Genomic DNA, 18,538 nt, shown 5'->3' with positions numbered 1-18,538 from the left:
ATTGACTGCCGCCGCGCCGGTGGTTCCGCGTGGGCACCAGTAGTGGGCGACCCACTCTTTTTGATTGTTTGAATGTCGGGCGCTCATTTGCTGCCACTGCCTACCCTGAGGAAGGGGCCACGGGGGCCTCTCCCCCACGTGAAGGTAATGACGAACACACGATGATCCGCCGACACCCCCAGGGCAGGGCCAGGGTTCTGGCTAAGGCATGAAATCGCTCTGGATTGCAAAATCACCGCGGTTCAGGACCCTCCTGTCCTGATGGCCTTCACGTCTTCTGGGACTAGTGAACCCTTGCTCGGCTGTTTTTATTACTCGCAAAGACAGCGCTCCACCCTCCCAAACGGGCCAAATACGGTGCTGGGCTGAAGGCGTCGCAGCAATCCGCGCCGGCCGACATTAGGGTTTTTCGCTAGAACGGCGCTTCCCTGTACTGTGCTGTGCTGTGCGGGTTGCGCAGCGTCTGTGCTGGTGCTTGTCGACGACCGCATCCACACCCCCGGCGCACAACGCACACCCCGGGATCGAGAAGCACACGCCGCCACCCCCTTTCGTCGTCGGTGCTGTCCAGCGTTGCGAGCCGCGGCCTCTTGAGATCAGGGCGGGCTGCAGGGCGGCGGTTGTGCCGTGCAATCTGTGATCCACCCCCCAGGCACCTAGTCGGCTGCATTTCTTTCTTTGGACGTCGGATGCATCTTAGGCCAGAGCCTCTTGTCCTGATTCACTGCGACTGATGCTCGCCGCCTCATTCGATTGCGCATGCGACTCTGGACGACGACCTGCTTCCTTTGCCGACTCCTCCTTCCCAACCTACCTCCCTACATACATACGCCTTCCGTCCCAACTTTCCTGGATGCCGAGCCGAGTCGTAGCTTTGGCTTGGTGAAGTATTTCCCGCCCGTGGTAGCCCAGATCTAGTCAAAAGAAGCTCCCCGTGCGTTGTCCAGCCAGCCGGGGCCTTCACTTCGGCCAACACTTCATGGAGACCGTGGTATTTGATGAGAGCCCGTTGGCTGAGTACCTGAAGGGTGTGTTTCCCCCCGAGATCTCTTTTTCTCGTCTATTCTGCCTCGGTCTTCGGTTCAACCTTACGACTGGGCTGGCCCCCTTTTTATCGCGCAGTCCACAATGACACCAACAACAATACCCATCCCGCGCATTTTCGCTGTGCTGACTACGTCACCCTCGCTGTTCACCATAGACGAAGACGACGACCGGGGGACGCACGCCTGGGCGCAGCCTGCCGAGCCCGAGTACAATGTCGACACACCCCCGCCCAGCCCGCCGATGGCGTCCTTTGCGCCCGGCGGGCTGCCCGTTGTAAAGAGACGCTTCCGCAAGAAGCCCGAGGCTCTGAGCGTCGAGTGTCCGAATAGCATGTTGCTGTCTTCGTCCTTTCGGAGTCGCTATTCGGTAAGGCATCTGCTCGCCCTTCCTCCAGTCCCGCCGGGGGCTATCCCATCTCCCACCGTGGTCCGGAAGCAGGTCAACTGACACTTCTTTCCGCAGAGTGCCGTCGCATCACGTATCGATCGTGCCGAAAATGCCAAGTTCCTCGAGAAATTCCGCTACACCGTCATCGCATCCCAGCTGCTCGGAGGGCACTCGATTCTCGGCGCTCAGCACTCGCCGTCGCGCCCTGGTCAGGAGACGGACCTAAACGGGGATCACGAAGCCCTAGGGGGTTTTGTTTGGACTGTTGCGGGCGCCATCGCCATCGCGTGGGCGATGAAATGGGTCTACAGTGGCGGTTTCTCCCACCTGACCAAGAAACGGGTTCTCGCCAGCTTGGTTGTCGTGGCCCTCGCAGCTAGCGTCGGAAACGCATACATTCGCCAACGCTGGATCAGATATGTGCGGGAGCAGGCCCTGGCCGAGGTCACAACATTTACGGCAGTATCGCAAGACTTTGACAGCGTCGTCAGTGCGGCTGTTGCCCTTATCCAGGAGGTGGAGCTTGTCTCGCGCGGCTACAGAATGTAAGCAGGCCACATTCCTTTTTGGCGCGTGCCTCGTGAGAGGCGTGCTGTTTTGCAAACATCTGATGCTAACCATGTCACAGAAGCGTTCCGCTGCCGCCTATCAGCCGAATGGACGAGCGAAGCCATACTCGCCGCTGTGTGAGGCTGCGCAAGGCACTCAGGATATGCTTCGAGGACTGCATGCCCAAGTGCATGCAGATGTCCGATGTTGTCAAGGCCTTCTCGGAGCAACTGGATCTGGAAAAGTACTACGACATGTACGACATTAGTCAGCTTGACATTACGGATGCACTGCAGGGTTTCACCGAGGACGAGCTCGAGGATCTCGAGTCTCTGCGAGCTTTCAAGGTGGTGGCTTCTAGATTCCACACTCTACGCAAGTCGTTCCTCTGTGCCCTGCTGGCACTCGAAGTCACCGGCGACAAGACGGACTTTTTGCGGTGGACCACGGTCCTAGAGGGTGTCAAAAGCCTCAGTGAGGCCACAGCTACTGCCTACGAGCGACTCGCTACGATCCTCGGAGAGGAGGAATGTAAGGAGCCCCAGCCAACCATCACCTATCGCTGTCGAGAGATTTCGGCTGACCAGATTGCAGCATTTCCCGTCGTCCCCACCCCCAAGATGCCATTGTCGCCCGGAAGAGAGAGGTGGAGGTCGCAGCTGAGGAAGCTGAGCTCGCTCTCGTCAGGCATTCGTGGTCTCCAGGCAAAGATGACTCTGTTGAGAGAAGAATCAGATAGGGCACTGAACGAGGCCGAGGACGTGTCGGAGCTCGGCCCGAACCTCATGTCCCAGTACGACTCGATAGGACAGGACCTCAAGATCTTGGTGCAGGCCTGGGAGGAGGGCAAGACCGCTTTGGCATCAGGAATCGATCGGAACGAGAAACGAATATCGTCTATTGGCAGCCTACTGTCCCCGGACCTCTCGCTCGGCGGGCTCAATACGGTCGATGAAGGAGGTGTCGCGGAAGCCCTCAAAGCCCTCAACGGCGAGGCCTCGCCTCTCGCCAGCAAGAGCAGCCCTGAAGCGGACCAGGAGATCTTCGAGGCAATCGCTCTCCCACGCCCTCGAAGCACCATGTCGAGGGAAGAAAGGATAGCCAAGATGAAGGCGGACCGGGAGAAGAAGGCCGAGTCAAGAAAGAGCGTCGAGAACGGACGCTTCATGCTGCGGGAGCTGGAAACCGTGCTCAACCTCAAGAACGAGGCTCGACACGGCAAAAGCCCCTCAACAGGACGGGCGTCCTTGTAACCATGGAATCACCAGACCGGCGAACACATGCACTGCAACGCTTTGCACACGATTTGACGACGTACGACACTCACACTAGCGGAACCTCGCGCAAACTTCCTTTGCTAGTGCCCCATCATTGCCTATTTCCCTCGCATTTTCTTTTGTTGGCATAGAGACGATATCTTTTGGCTTACGCCCTCGTTATTTAATTTCTCCTGAATATCTGCCCATTCATGTGGTCAATAGCGGGCATATTACTTGCACACCTATTGTTATCCCCTTACTTTGCTGGCCCCTCGGCCGCTTCCAGTCGTTGCTTCTTCCCATTCTGTTTTAGTATTTCTCAGCATTTACAAAGTCATACTTGCAAGCCGCCACGCCAGAAGTTCCACCATCATCATTGCACAAACCGACAGACGGCACGGCTATTTTCTTTTGTCGCATGGAGGGTGGAGCGTCGTCTCCAGGTGACGGTCCGGTGTACATAAGCCCAGATTGCCTCAGACCATAGAGGCGTTAGTATTTAGTAGTTGTATTGTAATCATCAATCACAGCTGTCAGTGCCCAGTTTTTGCGTGGTCCAAGACAATGCTGGATGGCGACACTGCCATGCATACATGGAAGAGGTCCAGGGGCGTGACAGCCTCGCACGTAATCATGTGATTGTGTGCCCAATTTTGGCTTTGCCCTTGGTAGCAAAGTGGCAGCCCCGCGTTGAGTGGCCGCAGGCAAACGCAATTTACTGCCGTAGACGCGCCGCGAGAGCAGCAAGCGCGTCGTGCCGGGGTTTCTCCCCACTTTGACCCGCAGAGCGGCTGGACGATCTCTTCTCAGCCAGCCCCCACGACTGCCTTTCGTCACTCGGTCTCCTCGATCTGCCACCCACGCCCACGCCAAAAGTCGCACGCGAGAACCTCGACGAAGTATATTCCTGACTGGACTGCAGCGCCGTTGTGGTCATTTAATAATCTCCCCACCGAAGAGGTACGTGAGTGCCCGTCGTGGCGCGATACAGCGCTCCCCCACCTGGGCGACGTCCTCCCTCCAACACCGCAGGCACAGCCAGTTTTGCATCTAACGTGGTGTCCACTGCCCCAGTCAACCGCAGACATGTTGGAGGCACGCTTAGAGCAGGCCAGCGTCCTAAAGAAGGCAAGTTTCGGGCCGACTTTGTATTCTCTGCCTCGAGATGGCCTATCCGTCCATCCCTAGATGTTTCCCTGCCTGCCACCATATTCGTCGTTGGGCGGCGAGTGCTGACAGCCCCCCGCGCGCGGATGACAGGTCGTCGATGCGATCAAGGACCTGGTTCAGGACTGCAACTTTGACTGCAATGATTCGGGCATCGCATTGCAGGCCATGGACAACTCGCACGTGGCGCTGGTGTCGATGAGCCTCAAGGCCGAGACGTTCTCTCCGTACCGATGCGACCGCAACATCGCGCTGGGCGTCAACCTGACGTCCCTGACCAAGGTCCTCCGCGCGGCCCAGAACGAGGACCTCCTGACCTTCAAGGCCGAGGACGCACCCGACACTCTGAACCTGAGATTCGAGAGCTCCGAGAACGACCGAGTAAGCGAGTACGACCTCAAGCTCATGGACATCGATCAGGAGTACTTTGGCATCCCCGACACGGAGTACACGGCCACCATAACCATGCCCAGCGCCGAGTTCCGCCGCATCTGCACGGACTTGATGGCCATGGCGGACTCGGGTGAGTGACAACTACGGCATGGCTCTGCTACAAGGACAGGGACAGGCCAGGAAAGAAAAGCCGATAATTGTGGCTAAACGTCTTACAACTACGGACAGTGAGCATCGAGGCGAACAAGGACGGTGTCAAGTTTTCGTGCAACGGCGACATCGGCAGCGGCGCCGTGACGCTCCGGAGCCACACCAACGTGGAGAAGCCGTCGGAAAACATCGACATCGAGCTGACGGAGCCCGTCAGCCTGACCTTCTCGCTCAAATATCTGGTTAACTTCTGCAAGGCCGCTGCCCTGTCTGGCCAGGTCAAGATTGGTCTCTCACCCGACCTGCCCGTCATGGTTGAGTACAACCTGTCTGGCAGCAGCTACCTGCGATTCTACCTTGCGCCGAAGGTATGTCTCTTGTTCTATATTCCGGCTGGCCCACTTGGGCGAGGTGTCCTACTTTGCTGATAACCGAGCTTTACAGATCGGCGAGGACGAGTAAACGGGCCATCCTGGTTCATGGTTTTGCAACATCTTGTCTATTTCATCAAGGCGCGGCGCCGAGGTTTTGGTTGTTTGGCTGAAGAATAAACGCGGGATACGGAAGAGGATGATGTACTTCAAGATGACTCCTTCTGTATGCGACGGCCATGAGGGTGGTTGAGCCCGCAGTCCGGGAACAAAACAGGGAAATGTGCAGACCCAAGACGCACGCTAACCCATTCCATCCAAGTAGCCGTTTATGGTAATGAAGTTCGATGTTGAGATGATCCAAGGCGTCGGCTTCTCCAATCCCCTGTATATCCCCTCTACCTATCACAAGCAGCTTTCCTGAAGCCCCATGGGTTAGGGGGAATGTTTGTGCCAAGGTTCAAATCAGCAGGCCAGACGACAGAAGGGATGGGACTCCAGAAATATCTCGGTGCGTGGCAGAGTGAACAGCTTCCGGGGTGTTCAGAAGAAACCGCCTGATCGGGTCGATCCACTGGTGCTGCGTGCCGAGTCGTGCCCCTGAAAATGTCTACAATTCTTGGTCCTCAGCTGCGATGACTCGGCTGGTAATGGTCACGCTGGTGCAAGAGAAACCACACAGGAAAACCACTAGCGGGGGCCATCCCCCACTTGGCTGCCCGCTACGGGGGTTGAGCGATAGCAGTGAGTGTGCCCGCCTAGGCAATGGAGGGGCCCGGCAATAACAGACTCGGCGAGTGCCAAAATGGCTTGCTCCATTCATCTCCCTCGTCCTCTCTCTTTTCGGTGTCCAATCCGGCAGGCATTGGGGCGATATCGCAGCCGGGCTGAACTCGCGTTGTATCCCGTGGCAAGGCAGCTGCTGATTGGGCCCGCCGTGCTGTCTTATTGTGGGTGAGATGCGAAAAGGGCGTCGTCGTCTGCGACTGCGACTGTGACTGTGCCTATGACTGTGCCTGTGGCTGTGACGCAGAATTTGTTCAACCACGTCCCCCCGAGACGTACAAACTCGCCTACCTGTACCTACTTGACTACTTGACCCGAAGTCGATTTCCTCCCGAGTCTATCCTCACGAAAACGGCGTACTCGGCCAAAGCCCCTCGGCATCCATCACGCTCTCGGCCCAGATTAAGCCTTGGCGCCTGCGACTCATCCGGCTCTTCCGCGCCTAGCCGCGCGCATCGCCCAGACCGGCATACAGACACAAAAGCGCATTGCCGGAACACAGACGAGCAGTACACACAGCCATGTCAAGTCTAATGGTGCCCGAAACTCGGGTGTTGGCTGTAGCCAGCCACGTAGGAAACATCTCTCCCCTTTGGTTCCATCACCAGTAATTCGGTGCCTTTGGCTGACGCATGCGGATAGGTTGTTTCTGGGTACGCTCTGCTCATCCAGAAAGTATAGATAGCAGTCCCTCTGTTGACACGGATCCAACGCACAGAAATGTGGGAAACAAGATCGCCGTTTTTGTCATGCAGTCCCTCGGCTGTGAGGTTGCGGCGTTGAACACAGTGCAGTTCAGTTGGTTTCTTTGCACCCTTTCCCCTCACCCTCCTTTCCTGCCGGCTAGATGAAAAAAAAAAGGGGGGACGTCACAGAGACAAATGTGTGCGAAACCCCCCTCCAAGCCGCGGCCGGGGGTGTTGTTTGCTGACTGCTTCTCCGGCGGGGACGGGGAGGGGAAAATCTTTTTCCTCTTCTCGCCTGTTTCCTTGTTGCGTACCCTCCCCATAGGTAACCACACGGGCTACAAGCAATGGAAGGGGACGCGGGTCTCGGCCGAGGAGATCTCGGACCTCTGGGAGGGGCTGAAGCAGTCGTACCTCGACGGGTTCGACATGATGCTCTCGGGCTACATCCCCGGCGCGGCCGCCGTCGAGGCCGTGGGCCGGATCGCGGCGGAGCTCAAGGCCAAGGCCGGTGCGGCCGGCGCGCCCGGCGGCTTCTTCTGGGTGCTGGACCCGGTCATGGGGGACAACGGCAACCTCTACGTGGCGCAGGACGTGGTGCCGGCGTACCGGGCACTGCTCGGCCACGCGGACCTGATCCTGCCCAACCAGTTCGAGGCCGAGGTGCTGTCCGGGGTCGGGATCGAGGACGCGGCCTCACTCGAGCGCGCCGTTGGCGCGCTGCACGCGGGCGGCTCCTTATCCTCCTCGGGGGTCCCGCACGTCATCATCACGTCCGTCTCGCTACCGCACCTGGGCCACCCGGACCGGTCCATGTGGGTCGTCGGCTCGACCAGGACGTCGGCCGGCCGGCCCCGACTCTTCAAGATCGTCTTCCCCGCCATCGACTGCTACTTTAGCGGCACCGGCGACATGTTTGCCGCCCTCATGGTCGCGCGTATGCGCGAGGCCGTACACCAAGCCGACGCGGCGGCGGACTCGACAGCAGCAGCAGCAGGAGCGACGACGGCGCGGCTCGGCGACCGTGCGTCCTGGGTCAGCGACGACTCGGTCGACGCACTGGACCTGCCGCTCGCCAGGGCGGCCGAGAAGGTCCTGGCCACCATGCACGAGGTGCTGTCCAAGACGCTCGAGGGCATGGACGCCGAGATGGCGCGCGTCCGGGAGAGGCTGGCGGCCGAGGGCGCGGCCGCCTCGGAGGAGGAGCGGGCCAGGGACCTCCGGCTGCACCAGTCCAGGGCGGCCGAGCTGCGGCTGGTGCGGAACCTGGAGTCTCTTAGGAACCCCAGGGTGGCGGCACTGCGGGCCGAGAAGATGTAGTGTCTCACTCTCCACCTCGCCTCGTTCTTTTTTTGTTTCTTACACAGATACAATGGAGTTTTGGGCTGCATTATATGAAAGTTTGCGTCCTATTTCTTCTTATTTTTTTCGCATGTGGTGGCCATGAGCGCTTCTTTTGGAGGGGTGGCTTTTGAGCAGGCATCTTTCAGTGAGCGGGCTTGCCCATACGCATACGAGCATGTCCCAGCCCACTAATAATAGAGGTCTTTCAACATAACTACACAATACCTACTACCACGATGCTTCAAGGGGAAAGAAGCAAAACAGGCCCGTATAGCGTCCGTCGACTGTTCCTTGATCATAGCATTTCCCCCTTGGAAATGCGAGCAGATGCCCTTGACCATGTCAAATTATAGCCCAAACTCCATCCTAGTTGGATTCTATCGTCGCAACAAAAGCCATGCTAGGACCTTAGTCCATGGTTGCCCCGAGCCCCCAAGGAGCCAGGCGAGAGCGGCAAAAAGCTCTCGCCTATCTCAGGTGCGGCCGGTGCTGCCGAAGCCGCCGGCGCCGCGCACGCTCTCCTCGAGCTCCTGGACCTCGACGACCTCGGGGGTGTAGATGCGCTCGACGACGAGCTGGGCGACGCGCTCGCCCTCGTCCACCTTGAAGTCGGCGTCGGCGTGGTTGAAGAGCAGCACCTTGACCTGGCCGCGGTAGTCGGCGTCGATGACGCCCGCGCCCGTGTCGATGAAGTGCTTGGCCGCCAGGCCGGACCGGGGGGCGATGCGGCCGTCTTTGTCCCGACGCGCGCAAGATGGGGCAAGAGTCAGTTACGGAACGGCGGTGGTGGTGCTAGCGGTGGTGGGTATGTAGGGAATTTGTCGGGAGATGGGGGACTACTAACAGGTGCCGGCGGGCACGGCGATGCTGATGTCGGTGTCGACCAGGACCTTGCCGCGGGCCGGCACGACCGTCTCGCGCGCGGCGTACAGGTCGTAGCCGGCGGCGAAGGCGCTGCCGCGCGTCGGGAGCCGGGCCTTGTCCGAGAGCTTCTTGACCAGGAGCGGCGGGCACTGCTCGAGCGTGACGGCCGTCTCGGCGGCGGCCGTGGTGGTGGTAGCGGCGTCGGTGGACATGATGGGCACCGTGTTGTCGACCTTGACTCGTTTGGCGGGCGGTGAGGTCGGCGGGGATGCGACGGCGGGAGGAGGCGCGGCGGGCTCTTCAGTTGTCATGCTTCTGCTACTGCTGCTGCTGCTGCGGGCCAAAAGAAGATTCTGCACGGTGCCGGGCCGGTGGTGCGGTCGAGGACGAGGCGGCGGCGGATCAAGGGGGGCAGGAGCAACACGGCAGGCTGGCGCATAGGGGAGCTCCAGCTTAGCTTGGGTGGTCCCAAGGGAGGGGTCCAAAAAGCCCCGCCCAGTGGTGAAAACCACCAGCACGGCTGGACGCGTCGAGACGCAGCCGCCCTGATTGGCCAATTGAATAAGCGGTCATGGTTTGGGTTGCCAATCAAGACCCTCACAGTTCAGGGTGGGACATCTGGGCAAGGGATATCGCCCAGTCACCCAAGTAGAATCACATCTGTGTGTATGTGCCTTTGTGTGGCGAGCTAGCAGCAGTGTGATAATTAGAGAGAGAGAGAGAGATGCTATCGGCGTCCGTCCACCGGAGAGCATCACCCAAAATACCACAAACCAACAGGAGCCCTTGCCTCCAAGACCAAGAGCAGCATGCGCTTATGCAACCGATGCTTTAACGGGTCGGGTCATGTACTATAGGGAGGGAAGCCCGGCTTCCGCGACTAGCAAGAATCCAAACGAGTGCCCCTGCTTCTCTGCCGCTGCTTCTCAATCATCTAACTCCTTGCCAAAGTCCACCAGCCGGAGCCGAGTCGCATCCTTGGGATGAAACTGCGCCACCCTCGACCGGACCAAGAACCTGGCGGCTGCCGACTCCCTCGTAATCTTCACGTAGGCAGCCCAGCCGTCGCCCCCAGACTCGACCAGGCTCCTGAGGAGCTCCTCAGTCAGCTCCCGCATGTCGGCGGCCGCCGCTGCCTTCTCGTCCCACCCCTCCCTGGGCTTGGACACTGGGCGGGCCGAGGGGCTCCCCCAGATCTCGTCGATTCGCCTCTGTCGGAGGCCTTGGTCGACGTGGTCCTTGGCCTTCTTCACCTTGCCCTGCGAGCTGAAGCCGGCGACCAGGCCGTCCGAGTCGACCTCCATCATGTCGCCGACCACGGGGCCCCCGAGCTCCTCGGCGGCGAGGAGGGGGGCCAGGTGCTGGTCGATGAACTGGTTGAACGCCTTGAGCAGGGATGCCGCCTCCTGGTCGTAGCTTCGCTTTTTGCGCCGCAGCTCCTCGAGCCGCTCCCGCGCGACCTCCTCGGGGCCCTTTTCGACCCTCGACTCGAGCCCGCTGCGGAGCGACTGGATCCGGTCCTCCAGGCATTTCTGGAGAGCGTGCTGGTCCTGCAGACCCGCCTCTGCCGCCTCGAGCCGCCTCCGCGCCTTGTCGGCGGCGGCAGACTGGGCCGCCAAGAAGGCCCGGGACTCCTCGATGGTCCTGTGCGTCTTACGCATGGCCACGAGCGCCGGCAGCAGCGAGTCCGGGCCGGGCAGGGGCGGCGCAGACTCGGCCGCGTCCTTGTACCCCGCGGCCATGATCTCGACCGAGGCCGCGGCTGACGGCTGGGCCGGGCCAGAAGACCCCTGGGCGCGAGCTGCGTCCTGGATCGCCTGGAGCCGACATCGGATTTAGCGAACGGTCGGGCGGGCGGGCGGGCGGCTAATGAGACATGACAAAGAAAAGAAGGGGACAGAAGAACGAGGAGACCAAGGAACAAATACAAAGCGCGTCCGGGAAGGGACAGAATCGCCGATGAAGACGGACGGCCTGAAACGTACCCTACGCAAGGAGTCCTCGTGTTGCTTGACCATCCTTTCGAGCTCGTGGATAGAGCGACTCATGTGAGCTGCATGGCCATCTTTTTCCGCCGCCGCTCCGCGTCCCGATTTGCCGTCCATTTCGGCTCGGGAGGCAGGAAGCCCTGGGCGCGCAAGGGGAGAGGGGCTTAGTGGCTGGCTGGCTGGCTGGCTGGCTGGCCGACACTCCTCCGTGTTGTGTAGCATGAATAGGTTGCTGGGCTTTAATCATTTGGTCCGGGTGATCAGACGAGAGGGTTGCGAAGGTGACCCGACAGGCTCATCGCCACCGACGAGACGAAGCGTCGCAGCCCGCTCATGAGGGAGGTGGGACAAGGGCGCACGGGAAATATCAGAGGTGCGCGGCTGGGGGAGAAAGCACCCAAGACCCGCAGTCTCACATGCAGAATTGGGCGACACAAGGAAAATCCCCTTGGCCAGGAGGACATGACACTGCGTGTTTCTCACGCAAATTAACTGCAAATATGCTGCCAGGCCGCGTGCCAGGGTCAATTCTGCCGTCTGAGGAGCAATCAAGGACGTTGACTTTTGCTCCTTCTATCTTCTCCCGTCTGTTCCTCACCCGTCCAGGAGGTGCGCAAATGTTTCATGAACATTGCCCCTTGTCGGAGCAGATTATGCCGCTGCTCATCCTGCTGCCACACTCGCTTTGGGCGATGAGTTCCTGATGAGAATCCGATAGAAATCGGGCGACACGACGAAGAGAAAATACAGAAAAAGAGTGACTTGGCACACACACACACAAGTGCCCCAAACACAGGCGGCTCGGGTTATCTTGTCGTCACTACTGTGTCCCCTCGTATTCCTTCCCTTTCCTGATTTGCTCCTGCGCATGTATTCTCTCGCTTCTCCGTTCCTTAGACGTCGGCTCGGCCATTTTGGGTAGAATGAATAAGCTCTTTTAGCCAGAGTCGCGGTATTCAGGCAGCTGCAGGGTTACAGGGCGCGGCTTCCATCTGATTGATGCGACGCAGGATCGCAGTGCAGAAGGTGCAGAAAGTGCAGCGGAATGTCCCCTATGCCAGCCAACGGTGCAATCAGTGTCGTTTCAATTCTCCACACGAGGAACTACCGAGCCCGTGCCGCCCCTCCAATGGGAGACGAGCCAGCCAGGAGGCAAAAAGTCGACCCCACACGGGCCAGTCATGGAGGTGCCTGCCCGGGCCACAGCCACAGAGTTTGCCGTCGCCCAAACAGCCTTTGAGACAGCCCAGTCCCCGTCTCTACTCCTTCGCCTCCCAGCCGTGTGTGCGCTTTGTTTGCACCTCACCACCACACCTCCCATCCTCAAAGCCAGCGCGGCAACCAGCGAACAAAGGTGAGTGAGTGTGGTTTCCCTATTTCCACTGGTCGGTTCCGTTTGCCCGCCTGGCCCAAACGTTGCCACGTCCTGTCTTGTCCTGCATGTTCTCCTCTCCGTCCTGTCCTGTCCTCTCCTGCTCTGCCCAGCGAGGTGAGGGTGCGTGCATCAATCCCGTCTCGGACCAGTTTTTTTTTCCCATTCCGCGCTGTGCCCGCTTTCGAACCATCCAATTCACTCGTGTTCAAAGCTCAAGCTCGTGCGAGCGGCCTGCACCTCCTCTTCCTGCAACACCTTCCCTCTCAACCATTCCGGGCCGACACCCATCAAGTTTTTTTCTTTTCTTTTAAGCTCCGCACTCTTTCTTCTGCTTCGCCCTCTTGACCGACGCGCTCTTCTTCCCCCCGACTCGTAGTCCGGGGCCTAACCTAACCTTGCTCTACTCCCAGCCCACACGCGTCACCCTCATTGTCGCGCCACCAGACACCTTTTTTTTCTGTTGGGATCACTACGGTAGCAGTCGCACGAGACGGCGCATCGCCTCTGGCCAGTCCCGAGCAAACGCGCCTCTCTGTCTTGTGCGTGCGCGCGTGCTCAACTCGAGTGGAGAGCTGTGGCCGGGCCTCAGCCGAGCCTGCCAACTGGGAATCGAAGGCGTGCTTGCTGCTGCAAGGCTGTGGTTTGTTGCCAAGGGCTGAAAGGGAGCAAACAGAGGTTTGAGAATTGGTTCTCTACTCGCCAGCCCTGCACCTCGTCGTCCTCTCACCACCCAACTTTCTCGCCCTTCACCTTTCGTTCACCCGATCTTCTCTATTCTCTTCTCCGCCGCCGCCGTCGTTTGGCACCCAGTGTCAACCTCGCGCCCACCTCTAAAAATTATTGAACACCGGCCCCAGCGCCCAAGTCTCTTCACCATCAGTCCTGCTGCGCACCAGCCCGCACCGCATCGCTCCTCTCCTCTCCAGGTCCCAAGCCTACCCGAAGCAGCGCCCTTGATCACAGGAGAGGCGGAAGTCCTACGAGGAGTTTGCATTCAAGCTCCTTCTCTCTCTTGGCCGGATCCCGCACCCGCGCCCTCGTCTCGATTTGAGTCCTACTCCATCGACCCTCGCGACCTTGCCTAGCGCTCATCCTCGGCCTCAAGTCCGACCTACACCTGCCCGCCACTACACCAGCACGTCTTCCTATCGGAAAGCCCCAGGTGTAGATAAGCCGCATTTAATCGAATAGTCAACCGAGCTTGATTCGCACGTGTCTGCAACCGACTGCGACGCCGTCCCTGTGACAAGAACAAGAGGAAGAATAAAATAAAGGAAAAGATTGACAAGACAGCCGGCAACATGTCGACCTCACCGGCGCCCAAAACAAAACGCCCTCTCGAGGACACGTCGTCTCCCTCCAGGACCGACCAGCCCGATGCGAAGCGACCTGCTCTCGACAAAGTCCTCCGCAACGAGGGAGAGGTTAAGGAGGAACCCATGAAGCCCCCCATCGGCAATGGCCTCCCGCCCATCCCGACGTCTGTATCGCTGCCCCCCATCCCGGATTCCAACGGCGCCACAACCAAGACCAATGGCGAGAAGGCAGAGCCCAAGGATGACCAGGGCGACACGGTGGTCTCGGACGCTGCCGAGTCCAAGCCCATCACAACCACGGCCAACAACACCAGCCAGGCCGCTACAGCCGCAGCCGATTCGCACGACGAGACTGCTTGGATTCACATCAGGGCCGTCATTTCTAGCCCAGAGGCCGCCACTGTCATCGGAAAGGGTGGTGAGAATGTGTCCAAGATTCGCCAGCTCTCGGGCGCCAAGTGCACTGTGAGCGACTACCAGAAGGGCGCCGTCGAGCGCATCTTGACTGTCAGCGGTATCGTTGATGCCGTCGCAAAGGTAATATTTTGATTTCACTCGCCCCAACACACCACTTCTCCCAAGCACCAGCTAACTGACGGCACCCTTTCTCCCTCTTCCTCAGGCTTTTGGCCTCATCATTCGCACGCTCAACAACGAGCCCCTCTCAGATGCATCCAGCGCACACTCCAAGACGTACCCTCTGCGTCTTCTCATCCCGCACATCCTCATCGGTTCCATCATTGGTAAGGGTGGCGCTCGCATCAAGGAGATCCAGGAGGCGTCGGGTGCTCGCCTCAACGCGTCGGACTCTTGCCTCCCTCTGTCGTCGGAGCGTTCGCTGGTTGTTATGGGCGTGGCGGACGCGGTCCACATTGCGACTTATTACGTGGGCAGCACCCTGCTGGAGCAGCTCAACGACCGTTTCGGCGGACCTGCCGCATCGGCGTATGCCACCCGAGCCGGTGGCCCCGTCGGCGCCGTTCCTGGTGGAATGCAAGTCGTGCCGTACCTGCCTCAACCTGCGGGTGGCAACTTTGGCAACCGCGAGAACTACGGACGCCGCCCTGACCCTAGGGCTGGACCGGTGCCCCAAGGCGCCGCCGTGCCCTACGCGCAGCACTACAACCCGCACGCGGCCCACCAGCCGACGCCTGCTGTGCCTGTGCACTACGGAGCCCAGGGTGGTGCTTACGGCGCCCATGTGCAGCCCCCGCATGTCGGCCATGCCGGGCCCCAAGTGCATGGCGCCCCCCACCAGCAACCGATGCATAGCCAGATGCCCGGCCCCGGCGGTGCACAGAGCCTGACGCAGCAGATCTACATTCCCAACGACATGGTTGGCGCTATCATCGGCAAGGGCGGTACCAAGATCAACGAGATCCGTCAGATCAGCGGGAGTGTTATCAAGATCAATGAGCCTCAGGATAACAGCAACGAGCGGCTGGTCACCATTACGGGAACGGAAGAGTGCAATCGTATGGCGCTCTACATGCTGTACTCGCGTCTTGGTGAGTTGCCCATCTTGCCCTGCAAACAAGATATAATGCTGTGACCACTAGCTAACCCAGTCGACCCATCCCGCAGAGAGCGAAAAGCACCGCATCTAAAGCTGGAGACGCCGAGGCCATACCACGGGGCAGACTAGGACGGATTCATCTTCGGGTTTCTCTAATGAAGCCATTGTAGTCATTTTTTTATTACCCAAATACCTCTTTCTTGTACGCACTGTCTCCGCCTCCTGAGCTTACACCGGCTGCGTTCCGTTTGATGAACAGTCGGCCGGCTCGGGTTCGCTTCTCTGCGTGATTCCCCAGCTTCTTCCTACTCTGATGGGTTACTCGGCTTATATTGTGACATGGCGACCTTGTTGTCGTACTGCCCACTCCTTGTCGTCAAGAATACGGTTCCCATGTTGAAATTTGGGGTTTCGTGTGTAGGACGGGTGGGCGCGTTTGGGCGTTTGGGCGTGGTCAAATTGTGTTTGCTAATTATCTGACAAGCAAAGAAAGAAATCAAAATCATCAAAATGCCATATTGCCGCGTGCCCAGCGACAAGCCTTCCCCACCCCAAGACGAGAAGCTGGCACGCTGGATACTGTACGGCATGCCTGGATCAGCACACCTCCGCATATCATCAGAGTCCCCCGCCTGCATATTGTAACCCAAACATGGGTGGCACAAAACATGATTTAGGATCCCTCATGCCACTGGTTGTCATGTATTGCCCTCCTCCTAGCCCCTCCCAGTTCGAGCCCTCCATGGACAACCAGGGCCGGCATGGTTGACATTGCTGGTCCTCGCTTGCTCTTGTTGTTTACTTGGGAGGCGATGGGCCGTAAACCCAGCTGGATAGGGTCGAAATGTCAGCATCACTAGGCATCTCGACGGACAAGTATCGGGTATGGACGGAGACGTACTTGTTCCACAGCTTGCCAATGAAACCGGGCGGCGGTCGCTGCTCGTGGAGGCTCTGCCTCCTGGCGATGGAGGCAGGGTCGTTGGATCGTTTCTGCTCCTGGAGAGAGGCGAAGAGGCCGGCCGAGTTCTGTGAAGGGGGTTAATATCTAGTGGCGATTGGGCGAGGTGTGTGCACTCACACGGCGAGGGGTGATGGGAGAGCCGGAGCCGGTGGATGCCGACGAGGTGGACGAGCTTCGCTCCCTAGGCGGGTTGGTTCCGGAGGCGTCCATGTTTTACTGCGTCGGGGTGGGTGGGCTCGGGAAACTGCGAGATTGGATACTACTGGTAGCAGATAGTAGCTGCCTCTCGAAAGAACAGCTATGTAGGCTAGATGGGTTGGTTGTATGTTTGGCGATCAATGTCTACTAGTGCTGCATGCACAGGAAAAAGAAGACCCAAGGCTTGGTGACGATGGGACAATGGTCGGTTAATGGGCTAGAAACTCTTGATGGAGCGGGGTAGGGAGGGTTCGTATTTAAAGGGGAAAGAAGGACTTCGGCATGCCTGTCCTCCTGCCTGTCCAGCAGGCGGGTGACCGTCGATCGAAACTCTGACGACGAGAGCTGGAACCGTACGATGGAGCTCGGCTGCGACAAGGGTAGCTTGGGTGGACGGTCCGGGTGACGCCGCTGGAGGGGGGCGAAGCTTAATGGACACCACCACCTTATGCTAGCACAAACGCGAGGAAGGAGCTGGGAGGACATGGACAGCGGTGGGGGGAGGGGGATGGCAAGCAAAAGCAAAGCAGACACCCAGCCAATGGCCTCGGTCCGGTCTGGAACGGCTGTGTTCCCATTTGGTGTACTGTAGCACACGCTTCCATGCTGCTTTTTTTTCCTGTACCAGCCAACAACCTGAGCCTGCATTTGCAGGCAAGGCCGTGCGAGGTCTGATGTGCCAGGCCTAAAAGGGGGTGTCTACCCCGCATATGGTGGTTGTGTCCAAGGGACGGGATGGGAGGGAATGGTTGGTAATGGCCAGCCAGGACGTACAAGCCCTGCCGACCAAGCTTGGGCGGCGCCGAAGCTGGAGGGGGGCGATGATGACGGGCTCCAAGGCAAGACGCCATCGGGGCTCGAATCGTGGCGGGTAAGAAGGGAGAGCTCGATTTCGTGCTTGGACAGATTTGGACCGGCTTCCCCGTCGCGTCTTGCCGGCGGCCACCGAATGTAATTGTTTCATATCAGCCCTGTTCTCATTCCTGCACAGCTACCTCAACCAGACGTCATAGCTCTTCCTAGTCAAGCGGAATGCAGTAAAGAAAGGCCCGGAGTGGGGCCGTGGTTTTTTGTCCGGGAAAGGGCCCGATCGGCGCCGGCGCTTGGCGTCCCGACATGTTCTGTCCCAGGGCAAGCCCCCGGAATTCCAACAGAATACAAAGGACCGCCGACAGGGAGAGAGGGAGCCCGGGACGCAATTAAACAGGCTCGAGGGGGGCTGTCACAGCCGTGTGGACTAGACTGGCTCTCCTGGCTGACTCCCCTAGCGCTGGGACGAGATAGATGCCTTCTCCCAACACCCGCCGAGAGACAGGCCGAGGTTTGCGTTGTGGATATGGACGAGGCGCTGCTGTGGCATTTGGTCAGGGGCTTGGTGCCTGGCGATCGCTCTTGTGCTGTCTTGTTCTCCTGAAGCCATCGTGAGAGAGGTGCCGGCGTTGGCCTTGTTGTTTTTGTATAAAATGGCCCTCGACGTCTCCTTCCTGGCCGTCGCAATTATCATACCTGCATCGCAGCCTTCAAAGCCTTGCCTGACTACTACCTGCCTGCCTGCCTGCCTATCCTGGTCCATCATCTCTGCGACTCTCGCTTGCGCCCAACTCTCTCACCACAAACCCCCACCCCCGCCAGCAACATGAAGGCCTCAACCGTCCTCGGCTTCGTCGCCGCTTTCGGCACCGCCCTGGCCGCGCCCTCCGGCATGGCCAAGCGCGAGCCCTTGGTCGACGTGGGCACCATCCCCGTCCTCCAGCCGCTGCTCGGCCTCGTCGCCGACATCCAGATCTCCGTGGTCATCATCAGTAAGAACACCCTCCCCCACCCCCAGCCGGCACACGCTCTCTAAACCCCTTTTCTAACCATAATTACCTATATTTCCCTTGCTCCAGCCACCGAGGTCGCCAACCTAGGCAACATCGGATCCACGCTGGACGGCGCCGCCGAGCAGGTCGATGCCGCCGTGCCCAAGATCAAGACGCAGCTGGACCTGATCGACTCGTCGCTCAAGAAGTTGCCCGAGATCAAAGCCAGCGGCTCCGTCGGCGTCGAAGGAGCCGCCGTGGCCCTCGACGTCTACGCGCAGCTGTTCGAGTCCATCTCTACTGCTATGGGTGCCGTCAGTGGCCTCGATGGTGAGTAGAACGCTTTCTTCTCGCTGCCAGAACAAGAAACTATTTT

General features: G+C 59.3%; 9 protein-coding genes across 9 annotated transcripts; 6 read left to right on the top strand and 3 right to left on the bottom strand.

The window, feature by feature from the left end:
* Nucleotides 1–149: 149 nt before the first annotated feature.
* GGTG_01460 (hypothetical protein) lies at nt 150–3,877 on the top strand. The gene is made up of 5 exons (XM_009219227.1): nt 150–1,028; nt 1,202–1,413; nt 1,510–1,979; nt 2,063–2,514; nt 2,578–3,877. Exons 1-5 carry the CDS (start codon nt 980–982, stop codon nt 3,234–3,236), a joined length of 1,842 nt encoding a protein of 613 aa, XP_009217491.1. The 5' UTR covers nt 150–979; the 3' UTR covers nt 3,237–3,877.
* Nucleotides 3,878–3,949: 72 nt separating this feature from the next.
* Nucleotides 3,950–5,998, top strand: GGTG_01459 (proliferating cell nuclear antigen). The gene is made up of 5 exons (XM_009219226.1): nt 3,950–4,202; nt 4,317–4,370; nt 4,503–4,932; nt 5,031–5,320; nt 5,397–5,998. The coding sequence occupies exons 2-5, from the start codon at nt 4,329–4,331 to the stop codon at nt 5,412–5,414; spliced, it is 780 nt and encodes a 259-aa protein (XP_009217490.1). The 5' UTR covers nt 3,950–4,202; nt 4,317–4,328; the 3' UTR covers nt 5,415–5,998.
* Nucleotides 5,999–6,003: 5 nt separating this feature from the next.
* On the top strand, nt 6,004–9,040 carry GGTG_01458 (pyridoxal kinase). The gene is made up of 3 exons (XM_009219225.1): nt 6,004–6,681; nt 6,752–6,762; nt 6,828–9,040. The coding sequence occupies exon 3, from the start codon at nt 6,991–6,993 to the stop codon at nt 8,113–8,115; it is 1,125 nt and encodes a 374-aa protein (XP_009217489.1). The 5' UTR covers nt 6,004–6,681; nt 6,752–6,762; nt 6,828–6,990; the 3' UTR covers nt 8,116–9,040.
* Nucleotides 8,082–9,430, bottom strand: GGTG_01457 (deoxyuridine 5'-triphosphate nucleotidohydrolase). The gene is made up of 2 exons (XM_009219224.1): nt 8,984–9,430; nt 8,082–8,872 (listed from the first exon to the last, which is right to left on the bottom strand). The coding sequence occupies exons 1-2, from the start codon at nt 9,312–9,314 to the stop codon at nt 8,613–8,615; spliced, it is 591 nt and encodes a 196-aa protein (XP_009217488.1). The 5' UTR covers nt 9,315–9,430; the 3' UTR covers nt 8,082–8,612.
* Nucleotides 9,431–9,644: 214 nt separating this feature from the next.
* GGTG_01456 (hypothetical protein) lies at nt 9,645–12,006 on the bottom strand. The gene is made up of 2 exons (XM_009219223.1): nt 10,989–12,006; nt 9,645–10,820 (listed from the first exon to the last, which is right to left on the bottom strand). The coding sequence occupies exons 1-2, from the start codon at nt 11,211–11,213 to the stop codon at nt 9,930–9,932; spliced, it is 1,116 nt and encodes a 371-aa protein (XP_009217487.1). The 5' UTR covers nt 11,214–12,006; the 3' UTR covers nt 9,645–9,929.
* Nucleotides 12,007–12,172: 166 nt separating this feature from the next.
* GGTG_01455 (hypothetical protein) lies at nt 12,173–13,025 on the top strand (the record flags this gene model as incomplete). Its single annotated transcript, XM_009219222.1, has 2 exons — nt 12,173–12,345; nt 12,743–13,025. The coding sequence occupies 2 exons, from the start codon at nt 12,173–12,175 to the stop codon at nt 13,023–13,025; spliced, it is 456 nt and encodes a 151-aa protein (XP_009217486.1).
* Nucleotides 13,026–13,667: 642 nt separating this feature from the next.
* GGTG_01454 (Poly(rC)-binding protein 3) lies at nt 13,668–15,289 on the top strand (the record flags this gene model as incomplete). Its single annotated transcript, XM_009219221.1, has 3 exons — nt 13,668–14,219; nt 14,305–15,190; nt 15,267–15,289. The coding sequence occupies 3 exons, from the start codon at nt 13,668–13,670 to the stop codon at nt 15,287–15,289; spliced, it is 1,461 nt and encodes a 486-aa protein (XP_009217485.1).
* Nucleotides 15,290–15,608: 319 nt separating this feature from the next.
* GGTG_01453 (hypothetical protein) lies at nt 15,609–16,578 on the bottom strand. Its single transcript, XM_009219220.1, has 3 exons — nt 16,280–16,578; nt 16,100–16,227; nt 15,609–16,027 (listed from the first exon to the last, which is right to left on the bottom strand). The coding sequence occupies exons 1-3, from the start codon at nt 16,370–16,372 to the stop codon at nt 15,997–15,999; spliced, it is 252 nt and encodes an 83-aa protein (XP_009217484.1). The 5' UTR covers nt 16,373–16,578; the 3' UTR covers nt 15,609–15,996.
* Nucleotides 16,579–17,996: 1,418 nt separating this feature from the next.
* On the top strand, nt 17,997–18,500 carry GGTG_01452 (hypothetical protein; the record flags this gene model as incomplete). The annotated part of the gene is made up of 2 exons (XM_009219219.1): nt 17,997–18,162; nt 18,250–18,500. 2 exons carry the CDS (start codon nt 17,997–17,999, stop codon nt 18,498–18,500), a joined length of 417 nt encoding a protein of 138 aa, XP_009217483.1.
* Nucleotides 18,501–18,538: the final 38 nt, after the last annotated feature.

The sequence above is a fragment of the Gaeumannomyces tritici genome, assembly GCF_000145635.1.
Source record: "Gaeumannomyces tritici R3-111a-1 unplaced genomic scaffold supercont2.1, whole genome shotgun sequence".
NCBI classification, from domain to species: Eukaryota; Fungi; Ascomycota; class Sordariomycetes; order Magnaporthales; family Magnaporthaceae; genus Gaeumannomyces; species Gaeumannomyces tritici.
The sequence above is the reverse complement of the archived record's forward strand: the minus strand, read 5'-3'. Positions and strand labels throughout refer to the sequence as shown.

What these genes read in the sequence shown, in the direction of transcription:
- GGTG_01457 (XM_009219224.1), bottom strand. Translation starts at nt 9,314, where the DNA reads ATGACAACTGAAGAGCCCGCCGCGCCTCCTCCCGCCGTCGCATCCCCG. An exon ending in CGCCGTGCCCGCCGGCACCT is followed by an intron (nt 8,873 to 8,983) that starts GTTAGTAGTCCC and finishes GTCGGGACAAAG; the next exon opens with ACGGCCGCATCGCCCCCCGG.
- GGTG_01453 (XM_009219220.1), bottom strand. Translation starts at nt 16,372, where the DNA reads ATGGACGCCTCCGGAACCAACCCGCCTAGGGAGCGAAGCTCGTCCACC. An exon ending in CTCCCATCACCCCTCGCCGT is followed by an intron (nt 16,228 to 16,279) that starts GTGAGTGCACAC and finishes CCCCCTTCACAG; the next exon opens with AACTCGGCCGGCCTCTTCGC. An exon ending in ATTGGCAAGCTGTGGAACAA is followed by an intron (nt 16,028 to 16,099) that starts GTACGTCTCCGT and finishes GACCCTATCCAG; the next exon opens with CTGGGTTTACGGCCCATCGC.
- GGTG_01460 (XM_009219227.1), top strand. Translation starts at nt 980, where the DNA reads ATGGAGACCGTGGTATTTGATGAGAGCCCGTTGGCTGAGTACCTGAAG. An exon ending in GTCTCGCGCGGCTACAGAAT is followed by an intron (nt 1,980 to 2,062) that starts GTAAGCAGGCCA and finishes ACCATGTCACAG; the next exon opens with AAGCGTTCCGCTGCCGCCTA. An exon ending in GATCCTCGGAGAGGAGGAAT is followed by an intron (nt 2,515 to 2,577) that starts GTAAGGAGCCCC and finishes ACCAGATTGCAG; the next exon opens with CATTTCCCGTCGTCCCCACC.
- GGTG_01459 (XM_009219226.1), top strand. Translation starts at nt 4,329, where the DNA reads ATGTTGGAGGCACGCTTAGAGCAGGCCAGCGTCCTAAAGAAG. An exon ending in AGGCCAGCGTCCTAAAGAAG is followed by an intron (nt 4,371 to 4,502) that starts GCAAGTTTCGGG and finishes CGCGGATGACAG; the next exon opens with GTCGTCGATGCGATCAAGGA. An exon ending in GATGGCCATGGCGGACTCGG is followed by an intron (nt 4,933 to 5,030) that starts GTGAGTGACAAC and finishes AACTACGGACAG; the next exon opens with TGAGCATCGAGGCGAACAAG.
- GGTG_01456 (XM_009219223.1), bottom strand. Translation starts at nt 11,213, where the DNA reads ATGCTACACAACACGGAGGAGTGTCGGCCAGCCAGCCAGCCAGCCAGC. An exon ending in ACGAGGACTCCTTGCGTAGG is followed by an intron (nt 10,821 to 10,988) that starts GTACGTTTCAGG and finishes TGTCGGCTCCAG; the next exon opens with GCGATCCAGGACGCAGCTCG.
- GGTG_01458 (XM_009219225.1), top strand. Translation starts at nt 6,991, where the DNA reads ATGTGTGCGAAACCCCCCTCCAAGCCGCGGCCGGGGGTGTTGTTTGCT.